General features: G+C 36.2%; 1 protein-coding gene across 2 annotated transcripts in view; it reads right to left on the bottom strand.

Moving 5' to 3' along the window:
* Window positions 1-8593: 8593 nt before the first annotated feature.
* Window positions 8594-17934, bottom strand: part of SEC22A (SEC22 homolog A, vesicle trafficking protein) — a 594497-nt gene continuing 585156 nt past the window's right edge. For both annotated transcript variants that reach the window (XM_044074913.1, XM_044074912.1), the window contains exons 6-7: window positions 17241-17306; window positions 8594-11203 (exon numbers count right to left, since the gene is read on the bottom strand). In XM_044074913.1, coding sequence (XP_043930848.1) covers window positions 11003-11203; window positions 17241-17306 — 267 coding nt within the window. In that variant the 3' untranslated portion in view covers window positions 8594-11002. The remainder of the gene's footprint in view (window positions 11204-17240; window positions 17307-17934) is intronic.

Below are 17934 nucleotides of genomic sequence, written 5' to 3'. Positions count from 1 at the left end.
TTAATGCAATATAAGAACTTATAATAATAGATATGTGGGACAAATCAAAATATTTTCAAACAGTCATTTTTTCATCATTGGGCATGCCCGAGTTGTATAAGTCATGTGAGCGGGATTTTTTGAAAAATGAGAAGGTTATATAAGGAAGTGATGTAATTTAACTGATTATCTGATGAATCGACAGAACATTTGAATCTTTTTTTTTTTTTTCCTTTTTTATATGATGATTTTTTCTAGTTGATAAATGTAATGTATATTTTTATGTTATTAACTTATTAACAATATGTCTGTCTATCTTATGTGTGTTATGTTCTTTTTCTCCCCGGGTCTCTACTGAAAATGGACATATATCCAGCTAGACTAGCCCGGTCAACAAATGTAAAATAAAATAAATAAAATAAAAGTTTAAAACTTTTTAAACGAAAGCGCTTATGGTTTATTGTTTGTGTATGTGAAGTTATTCGATTGCCTGTTTTAAGTTTGTTTAGTTACAAGTTCATTGTTTCAAATAAAATAATTTACATTTTATATCTGGCTGCTGGCTTTTTGCTTTTTCTATTTTTTAGTTTGTCGTTTTATTTACATCATATCAGTGGGGATGTCTCAGAGGCAGAGTGCTACATACATTTCATGCACTACATCCTGCAGGTATTCCACAAGTCTGTAGCAAAACTTGAAAGTAACACTCTCTCTGATCCTGAGTTGTACACCATGATGAAAAGTCTTAAAGATGAGTTGCAGAGAAGGCTAGATGACCAGTTCTTTGGTGCTAAAGTTTCATCTGCCTTACAGCACTTTACTCCAGCTGTCACACAGCATGTCTGTAGGACCTTCTGTGATTTTTACAGTAAAGCACTTTGTTACCTACAGAAGTGGTTTAACTATGATAATAGTCCCTTTAAAGCTATGCAGGTCCTCAGCCTCCAACATCCTGTAACTTGGCCAGAACTGAGTACAGCTGCAGATGTTTTCAAATTGGATGTGGACATTGAAGCACTTTACTCAGACTACTGCACTTTAACTGCTGCATTGCCAGCCCTGTTACAGATGACAGAGGTATCTGTAAGTGATCGCTGGGTGACTTTATTTTAGTAAAGCTCCAGACTGCAAGCCACTTTACAGACTGGTGCAGTTTGCCCTTTCAATCCCACACAGCAATAGCTTTGTGGAAAGGGTTTTTTCACTTATGGGGAATGCGTGGACTGATACAAGAAATAGAATGCTTGTGTCTCTTGTGAAGGCAGAGTTGCAGGTCAAGCTAAACTTTAACATGAGTTGTTCGCAGTTTTATTCATTTGTGAAAAATAACCAGCCATTACTTGAGGCTGCTAGATCAAATGCCAAATATAGCTTCAAGTATAAGCAATGATTTCTAGCAAAACTGTGAAGACACTTTAAACAGTTGCTTTTCTTTTACTATTGTGTGTGGTGAACCCTTAATGTACTGCTTTGAATGAATTGGTGTTTTTAATATCTAAGTAATTGTATTTCCATTTTAGTACTACCTACATGTGATATTAGACTTGTGCTGAAGGCTTAGTCTTCCCATGCTTGTGGGTGATGTACTGTTGCATGTAGTGAACCCTTGAATGAAGTATTGCTAAATAAAGCTTTTTTAATTTACTTCTGACTCGTTGCACATTTTTCTACTTAGTGGTAACAGTATGTGATATTAAAGACTTGTGCTGAAGGGTGCTAGAGTAAAGGGGCATGGCTATTAAAGGGAATGGGTATGGCTTGATTGTGCATGGGGCGGGGCTTGTTTGTCAGGAAATGGCACAATAGAAAGGTGGCAACATATTATACATAGTAACAGCAGATAGGTGACTGCAAAGGTCTACTGGTGATGGGGGGTTCCTCCAAGTGACCTGAACAGTGGTATATAAATCATCATTTGAAAGAGTTGCCTTTTGTGGGAGAAAAATCAGAAGTCTACAAACTGCTCAGAGTGTTATACTGTTTTCTGTCCCTGAATTCTTCCAATATCTTCTACAAGCTCTAGACTTGTAAGGTTATGTTTTAAAGGAAGAAAGTTGCTATATATCTTTCTTGCAAAACATGAAACCTCACTTATATTAACAAAAAAAAAAAAAAGAACAATGAAGAAGAAAAAGTCTCATGTTGGGCAAAAAACAAGCTATAGATTCCCATTGGTGTTACTTGTCTTCCATCTCAAATTCAGAGATTACCTCTGGCTGTAAACTGTCTGTTAACAATGATTGCCGACCCTTTAGAACTGAAGCTGCACCAGATTGCAAGGACAGAAGGTAGCAAGATGCATAGTTTTACTCATGCTGATTTATTTAAATGACATGTTGACTATTTTTCATAACTTTACAATCTACTTGTGTTTCTTAAAGAAAGTATAATAAGTGTTCATTTACACCTGTTAACTGACCATAAGAATGATGAAATGTAATAGCCAAGCCACTACACTAATGCAGTTTCTTAACCAAGACACATATCAAAGTCTCCATTAAAAGGTTAGAAATATTTAGTCTTTACCATCCAAATATGGCTCAACATCAATTTTCATCTAAAAATAAGAGGACAGTTTAAGCCAACTGGCTCATCCAAATGTGGTATTTTTAAACAACTCAGATGGCTCGCTCAAAACATGCATGAGCATTGCGAAAATTTTTCTGGCATATCTATACTATTTTATCTTGGTTGGTTCCTGAAATTCTGAAAAATAAATTTCCTCTCTATACCCATCTGAATGATTCCCCTTTCAAAATGTTCCCACGTTAAAGAAAACTTCAGGGAAACTGATGAATTCAGACCGATTAAGTTCACCATCTTCATTGTAAACTTGAACTTTAGCCTACTAGGATCATTATCTTTTCTGTTTGAGAGAAACTGAGATTATTAAGTATGTCAAGCATCATTTCTAATAAAACTTCAGTAAGTTTCCATATAGTCAAATTTAGCAAGTAGTAGGAAATCCCACTTACCAGAAATCCCAGCCTCAATAAGAGAAGATGTTTTGGGATAGACTTTTGGGGAAGGAAAAAAAAACAGTAGTTGAAATGCTTCACATAATCAAATTGTGTCTCTTTATGGTAAACTTGCACTTGGGATTAGAAATCCTTCTAATGCAGTTCCTTTTGCAACAGAAAACACAATCCTTGCCAGAAAGCTTGTGCTTTGACTTCAAACTGTTCCATCATTACAAAAACAGATTTGATTAAAATGGTTTATTGTCAAGTCAGTCTTAACTTTGTGGTCTTCTAAAAATGATTCTGTAAGCAAGTCAATTAAAAAAAATATTACCATAATATAGGTAACAGTTCCTTAGGAAAGAACATAAGATGCACCTTAATAATCATTATTAACTAGGGTAAGAAAAACCTTATAAAATGAATATAGGAAGTGACAAAGAAATAAAAGGTTACCTGAAAAAGCACTGCTATGTTGAACAGTTGAACAAATTACTCTAGTTAGACCACAGAAAGTAACTTTCTGGATTGTTGACAAGAAACAATAAAAGACACAAGATTCATGAATTACAATGACTTAACAACTGGAATGAAATGTTGAACATCAGATTAAAAAAAACTTTAAAAGGATTTTTAGACGAGTCATTTGGAAGGTGATGCTTTGAGATATTTGGTAATATTCACAGCAGCAGAATCAGATTTTTCTTTCTTCTTTTTTACATCAGTCCAGGAATTCTTTTCAGAGGATCTTTTCAGGGATGAAGAAGATGACCAGTCTATATGTTCTATTATATTAATGCTTTCGATGAAAGAATAAGCTTCCTCTACATTATTGAAAGTTCTTTTTTGTTAGGCAGACAAATTCTTATTTTAGCTGGATAAATGATTTATGTTTTGATATTTTCTTTATGGAACTTGACTAAAGGTCACTATTTTTTTCTCATGTCCATGACTTTAGAGGAATAATCATTATCGAATCTGATTGGATTCTGCTTAAACTTCAGAGAGGCTTTCCTCCAGGCAGTTTTGTGCACAAGTTCTTTGTCTATGTAAGATAGGAATTTAATTACAATACATATTGGTGGAGACAATGATGTTGAAGCTGCTGGTTTACCTATTGCTCTGTGGGCCTTTCCAATTCCATAGGAAAAGCCTTCCTGTAAGCCCACAATCTCAGGAATCCAAGAATTAAAAAAGGTAATTATGTCTTCACCTTCAGATTTCTCTGGAAGACCAAACATTCTGATATTACACCTTCTTTCTCTGTTCTCCAGGTCATCAATTTTATTAAGGAGCCAAGTGTTCTGTTTGAGAAGAAAATCAGTTTGAGATTCCTCTTTTTCTATCAATGTCAGTCAGTGAAGTTTCTATATCAGATATTTTTGTTTGAAGCTGGTGAAGCATTTCCTTACAGACAACAGTTTAAGGCTATTTTTCCTGAAAGTTTCCAGGTTTTTTTGAAAACCATCCATTTTCAAACATAGTTCTTGAAGAGTGTATGTTACTGACAGTAAATCTTTCCTCATGGATATGTCAGTGAGAGAATGCTTAGAGCTGTTCATTTTCATTTGATGTAACAGTCTTCAGTTGATTTTGACAAGAAATTTGTTCAACATTTCCATCAAATTTGATAGGAACGAAGTCTAGATTATTATTAACATATCTGATGTAAAGTTACTGCATAAAAGTAAATATTTTACTGCAAGAATAATTCTGCAGAGCTCTAATTTTTTTGCTGTTTTCAGTTGGCCATCTTGGTTCTGCCCCACTTTGGAAAAAGTCAAATCTCTTACTGACACTTTACAAATGGACCCTTTATCTCTCCAATGAATAATCTGAAAGTAATTTATACAATGTTTATTTACCTACGGAAAATGTAGATTCTTGAATTTTCCTTTCTCGTTTTTTTTTTTTCTTTCTTCAGGCCATTGTCCATATTGTATATAGTTAATTTTGTTTAATGTGTTTGTTAATTAATACGTTTTTGAGTATGTACTATTTATCATATCATCAGAAAATAAAAATCATCTGAGCAAAAAAAACAAAAAAAACAAAACTGAAAGATGCACACTTGGATTCTGCCAGAAACAAAAGAAACATTCTGTAGCAGAAAGTAAAAAACAACACAACTTAGTAATGTTTCACACAATTTAAATTTCAAATTAAAAAGCCTGTCAAAGCTCAAGTTCTACTACAAAAGCAGCAGCTAAATTAGGCATGACCATTGACATTAAGAATTGAAAGAGGAACAATAAATGAAACTATTCAAAAGAAAAATGGTACTGACCCCCTAAGGAACTGTATTTACTGTACAACAATCCTTCTCTGATAACCGTTTTATCTTTTTCTAGGATCACAGTGAGCCAGGACCTACCCTGGCAAGCAATGGGCATACACACCAGATGCATACCAAGAAGAAGTTTAAATGATCAACAATTCACCTAACAGGCACGACTTTGGGCTGTGGAGGGAAATTGGAAAATCTGATAAAAACAGTTAATGTATAAAACAAAACATGTATTTTACTGATTTGTAAGAAAGGTCAGTCATAACCCAATCAGTATGTGTAGCTGAAGATTCTAATCTGAGCATGCTTGGTACAGCTCTATAGTCAGTCATAACCCAACTAGTATGTGTAGCTGAAGATTCTAATCTGAGCATGCTTGGTACAGCTGTATAAGTCTGTATACTAAATGCATGTATCCAACTGCAGATCAGGAGCTCATTCTTTATCAGTGCTAATAAAGAAACGTTTGCAGCACCAGGTGCTGTCAGAGGGGTTTTAATACTCATTCAGTACTGGGATGGCTGGGCAACTAAAATACAACATGCTCAAGACCAATGGATTTTTCAGCACATTTCTAATCTCAAATTTTAAGTTCTGAACTACATTATAGTTGTGCTAGATTTTGAAAAACTCAGGCTAAGGCTGAACAAGTCCCTACTTTCTACCTATAACGTGAATGAACAAAGTATTACAAAAGTGATTTTTAGACATCTATACCTTCCGCACACCCACAGTGCAGGTTTTTGCTCAGATTCCCTACATACTATAGTCAGTTACTGGCAGAGAGTACTATGCACCTGGCACAGACATGCACTATGGCTCTACTGCACTCTCAGATCACTTAACCTACTACGTTTTAGAACATACACCTGTTGATCTGTGTTAAACAACAGAGTGAGAAATTTGTGTTTTACTGTCAAAAGCAAAAGCTAATTATAAATCGCATGTCTGTCTATGACCAGTAACAGCTGCACAATAAAGAATTAAACAGCATTTCCACTCCATATATCTAAGTTCTGTTTTCCTTGTGTTGATGTATATGAGAAATGTTATCTTCAGCCATTAAGTTATCATAGATACAGGTTTTATGATACGTGTACGCAAATTTTCAACTGATGACTTAAGTAAAAATAAATGCAAAACATAAACACAGAAGTAAAAAATAGCTACGCTTTATTGGCAACTAATGACATAACAGTAGTATTCCAAACCTACGCTGTGTAATGCCTACAAGTTTAGAAACATCTCTAGTTCACTAGCAAGAATGGATAGTTCCACAGAGTCTATTTTATAAATCAGGCAAAAGTATCAGCAAAAAAATATGAATACCATATCTAAGAAACCTCAAATTTATAATTTAGAAATGTATTCACTTACAGTACCAAGATTCATTTCTGACACACACAAAAATGTTCAGTCTTTTTTGCTTAAATGTCCAAACTGTACTTAAACTTCTGCCCTAAAAATTATTTAGGCAGGTGCTAAGACAAAAACAGTGCATGTTGCCAGCATTTTTCCTTGATTTTTCAATACAAAACACTATATGAAATAAAACAAAACTATAGAACAATTCTAACCTAATAATGAATGTCTTTCTAGATGGAAAATGCCTCCTTCCCACTGTCACAGGCTGTTATTAGGAAAAAAAATCAATTCCTAATGGGCAGTCATGGCAGTAACTAGTTTAGGTCTTCCTGCAGACATTCAGAGTAAATGGTGCAAGGGGGCTTTAGAACTAGCTTGGTAGCCCACACAACTTCATGTGAGGCAAAGATTTAAACATTGATGCTATCCCATACAGGCGGTATGGTGTTAACTGACATAGTAACGTATGTAAAAGCAATTAAAAATCAGACCTAGATCATTCTAGAGAGGCAGTACTAACAGATAGCACTGTAATGTTGTGATTATATAATAAATACTATAGAAAGATGTGGAAAAGTATGATGAGATTTAATCAGGCATGGCTTGAAAATAAGCAGGTGTTAAGTTCATATATCAAAAGTACTGCATGGGTCAAATTAAGGAGCTTTGCACTGTTGTGAAGCTTAAGAATTAATCCCTTTTCTTATTGCTTAGAGATGATTATATGCATAAGAACCAACCAGAATTGAATGCCATTCTCAGAGACTGGTTGTAATATGGTATTGCAAAGGGATTCCTCTTTTTGGGGAGAAACTGGGTTTAAATCATTTCAAGCTCTTTCTATGCAGTAAGGAATACCATGTAAATACTTACACAGGTAATTTCAGATATGATATTTAGTGCTCGCCCAGAAGTGGCACAGAATTCTTCTCACCCCTTATGAATACAATCACTAAGGCAATTAATTAGGAGAAGCCAGTAATGCAACAACTTGCCAAATTACTCAAGATATCATCCAATACCAAATCCTATTGGAAAATGCAAGGAAAAAATTAAACATTCAGGTGGATGAAGTGGAAAGCGCAGTGCTTTATTTAGGATATATTTAGCACTTAGAACTAGAAGTTTTGTAAAAGGTAAATCCCCCCCCAAATTTTCTGCAGACCTGAGAAACTGTCAACTATGTTTTGAGACCCTTCCAACATGGTGGTGATATAAACAAGGTAATTTTAGGGAGTTTTTGACTGGCCATCTGATTCTGTAGGGATTTTTGGATGGACTGAGAAAATCATGCACTGGATACAGGCCACAGCCTTCTTTTCTTTGAAGGAAATAGTTTGGGGGAAATAGGAATGCTACGACTTAGTCTCCCTGCCAATGTTTACCCTTCACTCTGATACTAATAACCATAGACTACAAGTAGCTAAAAATATAATATGGAGATTTTCACTGTTAGAAGATCAACATGCCCACCATTGAGACTTAATAAAAGCTTAGCTGGTCATCAATACAAAGCTGAGCTACACTGCTTCTTAACTTAATGTTATTTAACATCCTTAAAATAGGCCTATGACCCCAAACAAAAATAGTGCTTGGACCAAGCATACAATCACAGAGACAGACAAGATTTATCTATTTCTCTACTGGGACTCAAACTTATAAGTAAAACGGTATTTACCACACTGGGGACAGGTATGTGGAATTACCAGGCTCCTATCAGTTCATCGGAAATTCAGCAGTTCAAACACCACATGTTTGAACTGTGAAGTTCGCAAACTGATTATCACGAAGCCGCAGAACACCAAATTATTTCTCAGGGAAAGAATTTGGTGGGCTGTTTCTGTGGCTTTGCGATTTTCAGCACTGTGGTGGAAAGTTATGGGTTGGGTTCAGGTAAGTGTGCGATTGTGTGGATGTTAGGGTTAGGGCGCGGGTGAGGTGGGTGTACAATAGTGACAGACTTTAGGGTTAGGGTGGGATAGGTGAGTTAGGGTTAGGGCACGGATCAGGTGAGTGTGCGATAGTGACGGACATTAGGGTTTGGGTTAAGGTAAGTGGATAGGCAGCGTTTTACTTTTATTTTGGCTTGGTGAATAAAGCAGTGTTTTTATAACTTCTGGTATTAAGTACATTGGATTGGACTATAACCTACAGCTACCTGAACTTTTGTACCTGCATGTGCCTAGCCCTTGGAGCTGACTTACCAACATCTTTTTCTAAGCTGATAGATAGTAGTGTATGTGCAGTTTAGTGTATGTGTGTGGATTGCTGTTTTTTTGGTGTGCTTGTGTTGTGTGTTTCTTGGAACAGCGATTTTTTTTTTCCCTGGGAAAAATTTTGCTGTTCTAAGCCTTCGATGGTTTTGCACTTCGAGGTTAGAAGTTTGAACATATGGTGTTTGAACTTCTGCCATTTTGACAAAGTGATACAGACCCGGAATTACCTACCAACTGTAGTAAAGAAACAACAGATGCTGACTGGCTATAATGCTAAACTGATCTACTTAATGAATCTAGATATTCATATTTCCAGCAAAACGGATGACAGAACATACTCAATTTGTCTTAATTTCAGATATGATAACTGAAAGCTGTGCCTTTGCTGAATGTACGACTTCAAAGTGACAGGAATCAGCATATCTTAACTGTAAATAAACAATTGTCTTTTGCTACCTATATATACACATTCCCTGCACTGTAACTGTAAATCCCAAGCTACATATATTTGCCTAATTTTATACTTTTCTCCTCTGAAATTTGACATTTGACAGCAAGGATTCAACTGACCAGCCCACCTACCAGATTATGGAAAAGAAAAAAAAATAGGTTGACATCCACAGCTCTAGGAGGCAGATACAAAGCTAGACTATACTGTACTATCTTAAATACCAATCAGTTTTTGAGGTTACTGCATCTTAGATGAAGACATGAACCAGGGATAACAGTTATCATCTTGTAGGCTAAGAAGAATTTTTTGTTGTGCTCCTAAACAGACGTTTGCAGTGCCCACTACAATGAGTGAGAGGAGTGAGTACACTTATGCATACCCACGATGCTCAACTAGAAAGCAGTGCAGTATTTAACAGTTTGCTCAGCCCCTTTCAAACACCTATCCAATGTTTCTGCACATGGAACTGCACTTCTGAGCCTTTCTGCAGTGCGATACTGCCAACCTACTCCTTCAAAATAGGTGACACAAAATCAGTTACTCGCTCCCATACCTTCACTGACATTTACTCTGTCATTGAAGCCACTCATCAAATCCTGGGGACAGACCCATGGCCAAAATCTGTATTCTACAGTATTGATTTACATATGGGTATTTTGATCAATCATGAATACACAGAGCAGCTTATTTATTTTATTTATTTTACATTTGTTTACAGGGAAAGTCTGATTTGGAATGAGCAAATTTTCAGTGGTGGCTCAGGAAGAAATGCTCCAGATGCATGTCTTTGTAACATGGGAGGAAGTCGGAGCAACCACAGAAAACCAACATGAATGCAGGGAGGACATGCAGACTCTGCACAGAAGGCACCCCAGTTGAAAACTGAACTGGAGAACATCTTGCTGTGAGGGAAAACGTAAACCGCTGCACCACTGTGCCTCTCTTAAATGTTAATCTATGGCAATCTTCCTTGTTTTTAATTTCACTGTTCTGAGCAGCAATTAGTTCAAAGACACCAGTGTGGCAATGCACACCAGCTGTGAAATTAGAGTGACAGTGGCAGTATATTAGCTTTTTCCCCCCATAAACCCTTGGGAGAAGAATAAAATACTGCTGAAAGAAAATGCAATATTACAATGTCACAAAGGAGTATAGTATGATCCACACATCTTCTATTAAGTGTTGCAATTAAATACTTATAATGCTCTAAAAATTCTAGAAACTTCCATATAAATATATATTCTACTTCTTTCTGTTATTTCACACACATTTAGGTACCATCTATTAAGCACAGACTTCTTGTAATTCTATTCTCTATGCTTAACATTTTTACCAGTTACAAAGTGTATTTGTTCCTTAAAATCACAAGCCAAAGCCATAAAAAGAAAGGTGCGACAATAGGAATGGCTCTGTTCATTATGTTTAAATACTGTTCCCTTGCGCATATATATATATATATATATATATATATATATATATATATATTTTTTTTTTTACATCCCAGACAAGGATGAATTTGGTTTCCAGATGTCCTGTGCAAATGTGAGCCATGTTACATCCTGGGAATGAGCACAATTTTAGTCTCAAAAAGAGAAAGAGTCTCACTGCCTACTGATTGCTACCTGTACTATGTAGCATTCGGGCTTTTACTCCATCATTTGAAGCATCTTTTCTTCTTTGTTGAAAAGACAGTTCCTGAGATAAGAAATGACATTCTACATTTTAGGCACTTCCAGAACATCCTTCAAACATTGTAGTCAGGGCATTTTCCTTCAGGCTGTCTCATTCGTATTTGTAGTGTTGCAAATACTGCTATGGTCACATGAAATAAGATTTGCCAGAGATTGCGAAGTTCATATAGGTACATATTACACAAGCAGATTAAGCCAAAAACAAGGAATGACTTGAGATTCCTCCATAGTGTGCCATACAGAAGAAGATAACACTGAAATTCAAAGAAGAAAAGGAAAGGTCACTCATCCAAAAATAATCACAATATAACACATTTTAACTATTAACAGACATAAGACTTCAAAGGGGAGATGCATGCCAATAAATTTATTACAAAATTAGCGAAATTGTGAACATATCAATTCTGAAAAGCTAATACATGTTAGGGCACTTCAGATTATCATGCTGATCAGAAAAGAACAACCATCTATTAACTGAAGACCACACTAGTTTGCACCCACCATGAATCAAATCATATGATGCCATTACTAATCGCCAATCTTAAGGTATGATGATTTAAACATCCAACAATTTAACAGTGATAGAATAATTTATAAAATTCATATATGTGCTGTATTCGGTTTAAATCTAAAAATGAACCAGAATTCATGATGAAGCCTGCAGAGTGCAACCCTGGACAATGCATAACACCCAGATACACTGCCTACCTTTCTGTTTTGCTATTAAACAGAAAAGACACTTTTATAATGTTCTTTTCTTCAATTCAATGCCCAAGTCATACACTAAGACATGCTGCCTCACCCTGGACTGTGTACTGCACTCAAAGCAAAAATACTTGGGTCACGGAAAAGGTATAACTACAAACATGACCACGGAAAAAAAATCCACTCAGTCATAAGTTACATGAAACTTACTGCATTTCCAACTGTATATTGAATAACTAAACATGGATTATATAACTAGATGCGGGATGATGCAGTGATTTGTACTGCTGCCTCACAGTTCTTGGATTTTCCAGCTCAGTTTTCCTGATTATAAGAATGTCTTACGTGGAAGTTTTCATGCCTTCTGCACGTTTTCACTTAGTGCTCTGGTTTCTTTCTACATCCTACAGAAATATTTATTTAAATAATAAATACAATATATTTAATATTATTATTACCTGGTGGTATGTAGAGAGCAACCACACAAAGCTTCTTACGTTTATTAACATTGAGAAAAGAGATAAGTTCTACATTTTGGAAGGTTGGTTCGTTAGTCATGAGGGGTGAGAAACTTGGTAATTATATATAACTGCAATACCTCTCCCCTTCTTTGTGTAGTCTGTCACACTGAATTATACTGTAGCCAGAAGGTAGAATTTCAGAATCATATATATGATGTTTTAGCCATGTTTCGGTAATGACACTAACATCTGATGAGTATTGAAGAAACCATGTTTGTAGCTATCTAAATATGTTTAGAATACTACTAATGTTAATGGAAGTAAGAAAAAGTTTTGTGGGTGGTATACATGAGTTAGGGGCAGAGGATGGTATAACGCATGAGGCTAAGGGGCCAGGGTTGTGATGGATGTCACACAAAGTGATTTTAGAGAATAGAGGATTAGGATTAGTTAGGGTTTTTTTTTATATATAAAGTATGAGTTTATTCCAGGTTATATCAAAGTCAACTGAATGCTTACAGGTTTTGTATCTGAATAGGTGAATAGGCTGGACATTAAATAAATCTGAGGCAACAGATGGGAAGGAGGGTTTAGCCTGAGTATAGATAGGGTGGCTGGTAGTATGTGAGTGCGAATAAAGTGTGAGAGTACCATGGTAGGTAGTAAGGTAACAAAAATCAATTGTAGAGATGTAAAGATGTAAAAGGACAACATTGTAGATAGACAGGACTATGGTGCAGTTAAGGGAGGATTAGAACTGAAGGAAAGGGAAAAGATGTTAGAGGAAAAGGGAGGAAGATGAGTGGAAAAACAGATGAGAGTAGAAATGGCTTGCTAGAGATTCCAGACAAGGTGGACCCTTATTAGAGAGATGGTGAAAGGTTAAGATTTTAATACAGTATAGTCAGTTAGAGAAATGTAGAATATACCTTGGAGTGGTAGGCTGAAATTGTGAATTAAAGAAAGTATTAGGAGAATGATTAAGTAGGTGATGTGTAAAATAAGAGGATTATGGGTATTATGCTTTCTGTCAATATTCTGAAAGGAAGGGTAATACTGAAGAAGGACTTGCTGAGGAGGAAGAAGTGAATACTGTATAAGCAGAAAAAGGAGAATAAAAGTATGGATTATAAAGTTAGAACAACAGAGAAGAGTTAATTAAGTGAGGAGGCAGAGAATAATAAGTGTCAATAGGAAGGTGACACAAGGTTGTAAAGGGTTTGTGTGAATGCTATGGTGAGGCTAGTATTAAGAGGAGGGGATATGTTCAGTATAAATTTAGTTAAGGAGGGGGGTCCCTATAGTTTATGGGGTTGGTAGTAAAGCCACCTTTAGAGTGACAACACCAGAGCTTTATGTCATAGTTCCAGGACTAGTAGGGCTGCCTTTACTGGGCGGCAATGCCACAGCTGTATGCCATACTTCCAGGACTAAGCCTGTAGCCAGGCTCAGGTTAAATAGCTCATGCATAGGTTCCACCAAGGCACATTTAGTATTATAATATGAACAAGCTGTGTATGTTTTTTGGCCTCAAAGAAGAAGTGCTTTTAGTCTCGAACAGCTTACATGTTTTTTTGTGATGATATGGGGATAGGTTGAGAGATATGGGTATCACAGGACTTTGGATAGTCATTTCAGGAGTGAAAGCTGCACTAAATGTATTTGCTAGTATATTGGTAATATCTACTGTGTTCTTGTAGGTTATGACATTTAGTATGGGTTCTGTACTTTGTTGAGGTTTGTTTCTTAGTCCTCTAACATAGCTAAAGAAGGATTTGGAATTGCTCTTGCCTTCAAATGCCAAACTGAGTTCAAGAGCTGCCTTACTAGATTTAATAAACTATTTTAAATCCTTAATCAAATTCTTAATATTTTTCTTGACGTTTGGATCTTCAGATCTGTTGTTTACTCGAATTAGATTTTTTTTTCCTTTTATTGTACATTTTATTTATGTTGGTGGATCATCAATGTCCTGTCTAGCCATTCATCAGAGTAAGTATTGTCTCTAGGTGACCTGTTTACATTGACTAATCCTGATGTGACACCCAGACCCTAAGTAAAAATGGGGAGAAAGGGTAAAGATAATGATCACCACAACCAGAGTGGCTTTTAAATTTCCCACTGTATTTGGATATAGATGGGACTGAGGATTTATATAATCATTTATGTGGGTATAAAATTCCTTGCTAAGGCAGTGCCTGGGGAGATGTAAGTGATGGGGTAAAAAAATTCCGAGACTTCACCAGAGAATTTGAGGAGATTTGTGTGCTTAAGTCTTTGAATTCTAATTCATAGGTTTTGGGGGGGGGGGGTTAGATAGTTTGAGGGAAGCTTATGGTCCAACTTAATCAAAGGGGGAGTTACTTGCGAAATTGAGCATGAGAAAGTCACTTTTGTAACTACCAGGCCAAGAATTGTTTGTCCTCAATTTGAGCTAGTAACAATTTAGTCCACTGCGTTTTTACTTATTAGCTCTAAGTTTCTGTGCATATTGTGTGTTAGAGGTGTCGTGCAAGTACTTGTTGAAGTCTTCCAGAATGATGGAGTCCTTATTGATGGGAAGTTTTTCATCCATGGTGTTTATGTTTAGGAACCTGAAGTGAACATCTAAGGTCACTGAATGTGTCCTGTAGCACACAACAAACTGACAGTTGACTTCATTGTGATTTGGAGTTTGACAAGTTCCATTTGTGGGTCTCTGGGAATTTGCTGAGTAGTGATATGGTCTCTAACAAACATGTACACACCACAACAGTTGCCACTGGGTCTGAAGGTATGCTAGGCAATAAACCTGGTTATGGAAGGAGTGTTTTCTGGGCATTTATAACATGTTTTAGTGAGTAGACATATATAGATGCTTTCCAAATGCAGGAGTCCCTCAATGTTGGGGAGCTTGTGGTTTTAGACTTTTGGCATTGTGAAAAACCACCTTAACTTGACTGACATTGATGCATTTCTTAGGTAGCAATGTATACTAACTGAGCCTTGCTTAAAAATACACTATGGGAGCAGCAAGGACTTTAGCTTAGAAGCAGAAGCATTTGAACAAGACATGTAATCCCTCTCTTGCAAAGCAAGTATTTATTATTATTTATTTATTCAAAGCATCTCATTCTATGCTGACATACTGGATCCCCTAGAATGACACCAATTACTTAGCCAACTGTTGAAGCCAATTTTCTTTTTTCTGTACCCCAGCATCATTTATTGAGAAGGGTGGATTACGCTTAGTATCAGGGACTTGCTTGCATTTCTGACATGCAGACAGACAGACATCTGCATATTCCTCAAGGCTTTTCACTCCAAGTCTTGGCCCCCAAATGCACAACTACAATGCTATAGTTATGTTTGTCTTGTGCAAGGATCCTAAGAGCCTTTGAGACGTCTGAGACTCTGGCACTAGAAAGACAACTCAGTGCCCCGTCTTTATTCAGCCTAGTCAGTGGAAAATCTATGTGTCACACTACGGAGTCATCAATCACAAATAATTTTTTGTTTCTGGACTGGTCTTGTGTAATGGAACTAAGGGCCTTTGTCTCATGGTAACTGCTAAAGGTGAGATACTATGTGATGCAATGTTTAATGCTGATTTTTGCTGAGACTTAATCCTTATGGGTTTAAGAGGGTTAGGAAAGGATTTCTTTACAGCATCAGCATATGACATTACAGTCTGGGCTTTTTGTGAGACTAAGGCTTCCATATCTTTTAAATATCTGCACCTCTCACAAACAAAATAATTTGTGTTTAGTAAGAGTTCATTATCTGTTAGTGTAACACAGTTGCTACACTATTTCAGTGGATCAAATGCTTTGAAGATGGCAACATGGGGGGGGGGGGCGACAAGTCTGCTGATTTTATAGTAAAGTAAAAGTTGATTTGATTTACAGATAATTCTAGAGCTTAAATAAAAGAGATCAACAGTCTATTGAGCTAATTATCAGTTAAGTGGTGGGTAGTGTAGTTACATATAAATGTTTATTTAGATAAACAAGCAATCTCAGTTTAAATGCAACTGAGGTAAAATCAGCTCACGAACCTTGCATAACAGTTGTGTTCAGCTTATTTGTAACAGCTGTGGACTAAGTTGCACAATGTAGTGCCCCTATGGCTGCTGCGAGCTACTATAGGGTGCAAGGTGCTCAGCTTTGCTCATTATGCAGCTATTTGCTGTTTACTGCACCTATATGTAGCAACAGTCAATCTATTGCTACAATTTGTGAGATTTGGTTATATTTTGAAAAGTTAAAACCATAACTGCCAATGTCTACAGAGTGTACATTTCAATCTTGCTGCACTATTCACAACTCCACTCAATATAAAATAAACAGAGAAAATGAAAAAAAACAATAAACGACTAAAGCTCTAATCAATAGTGTTTATTTTCCCCAGAACTGCAGCAATTACCTTAATTACCACTATGATAACCACTAAAAACTCTAGATGACTCACACTCCTGGACAAATCTAGCTGTTTGCTGTAACTTTGAAATGACTAAAAAACAGTAATTACATGCAGTTACACAGATTAATTCACTTAACAGGACAGCAACTACTTGAAATTCACTCAAAGCTGATTTAAACAGCTAAGCACAACACAGAAACAACTTGAAATGATTGTGAAGAGGCAAGAAACTATAACTACAGCAGTGCCTTTACAGAGAAAATTTCAGCAGCCGAAGGATCTGGGTGCTGCTATTTCATCAAATAAAAACATGTTGATATATTTAACACGGTCACATAGCAAAATGAATTTTAAAATTAACAAGATTATGTTGCCATTGATAAGTAAGTCAGTAGATGACATAGGGTGACAGCAAAGGAAATACTTGTGTGAATGAGAACACTGCATTAAAGTAATCTGATATTTTAAGGCATACATTTTGTTGCATCTTGACAAGTCTGAAAAGCATATGAAAGTTCAGTAGTAGTTTAAAGGAGCATTACAAATCCTCGGATGGCTAGCTGGAAAGCATAAGGGACATAGTGGAAAAAAGAGGAACACTCACAAATAGAGAATACTTAACTTGCCTTTACTGGGTGGTGTTACTGGAAAAATCAATTTAATAATTGAATTTATTTTCTTCTGAGCAACTAAATGTTAATACAGTGTTATCAGTCCAGCCTACCTGATATAAGCATGCCACTGTGCCAAGGAAAAATGCAAGGACATAGCTGAAATCATCATCTTCATTCTAGAGGAAGACAAATCATTACAAATCAAAAATCTAAGAAACACAAGAACATACCAGCAAAAATTAGACATTTTAACACAAACTTTTCAGCTGCTTCCTTTGAGAGAATCTAAGGTACTAAAAACTGTCAAAAGTATATTAGTAACAGATCCAACACGGTCTCTGTAGCAACAATCTACCACAACCTGGTATAAAAAAAAGTGCTCACAGGCTTCTTCATGTGTGCCTCTAATAAATCTGAACCTGCCTGACCATAAACTGACTGCAGATGGTGTTAGATTTATTTCAAACCTTATCCTAGCACAAGGCAAAGCCAGACTGGTATCCTTTTAAAAAGGAAGGGGGAAGAAAAGCTGCAAATGCACTTTAAACACACAATGCAAAAAGACAGAATTATGTCACATAAAAACATTCATCGACAAAGGATTACATTCAAGAGAAACGAGACAAGCAGGTACTCACCTTATTAATCTCTGAGAATGCCCTCTGCAGTGGTTAATACCTAGTATCTTCATGTAGCTCTCTCACAGCAAAACGTTTTACATTTTATCCCACACAAAGGATGTTAGGATACAAATGTACCAAGACCATGAAGGTACAGCAGGCACTCAAGTTCTAATCCCCATAA

This window comes from Protopterus annectens, chromosome 6.part0 (assembly GCF_019279795.1).
Source record: "Protopterus annectens isolate FY-2018-M chromosome 6.part0, PAN1.0, whole genome shotgun sequence".
In the NCBI taxonomy this organism is placed as follows: Eukaryota; Metazoa; Chordata; order Ceratodontiformes; family Protopteridae; genus Protopterus; species Protopterus annectens.
The sequence above is the reverse complement of the archived record's forward strand: the minus strand, read 5'-3'. Positions and strand labels throughout refer to the sequence as shown.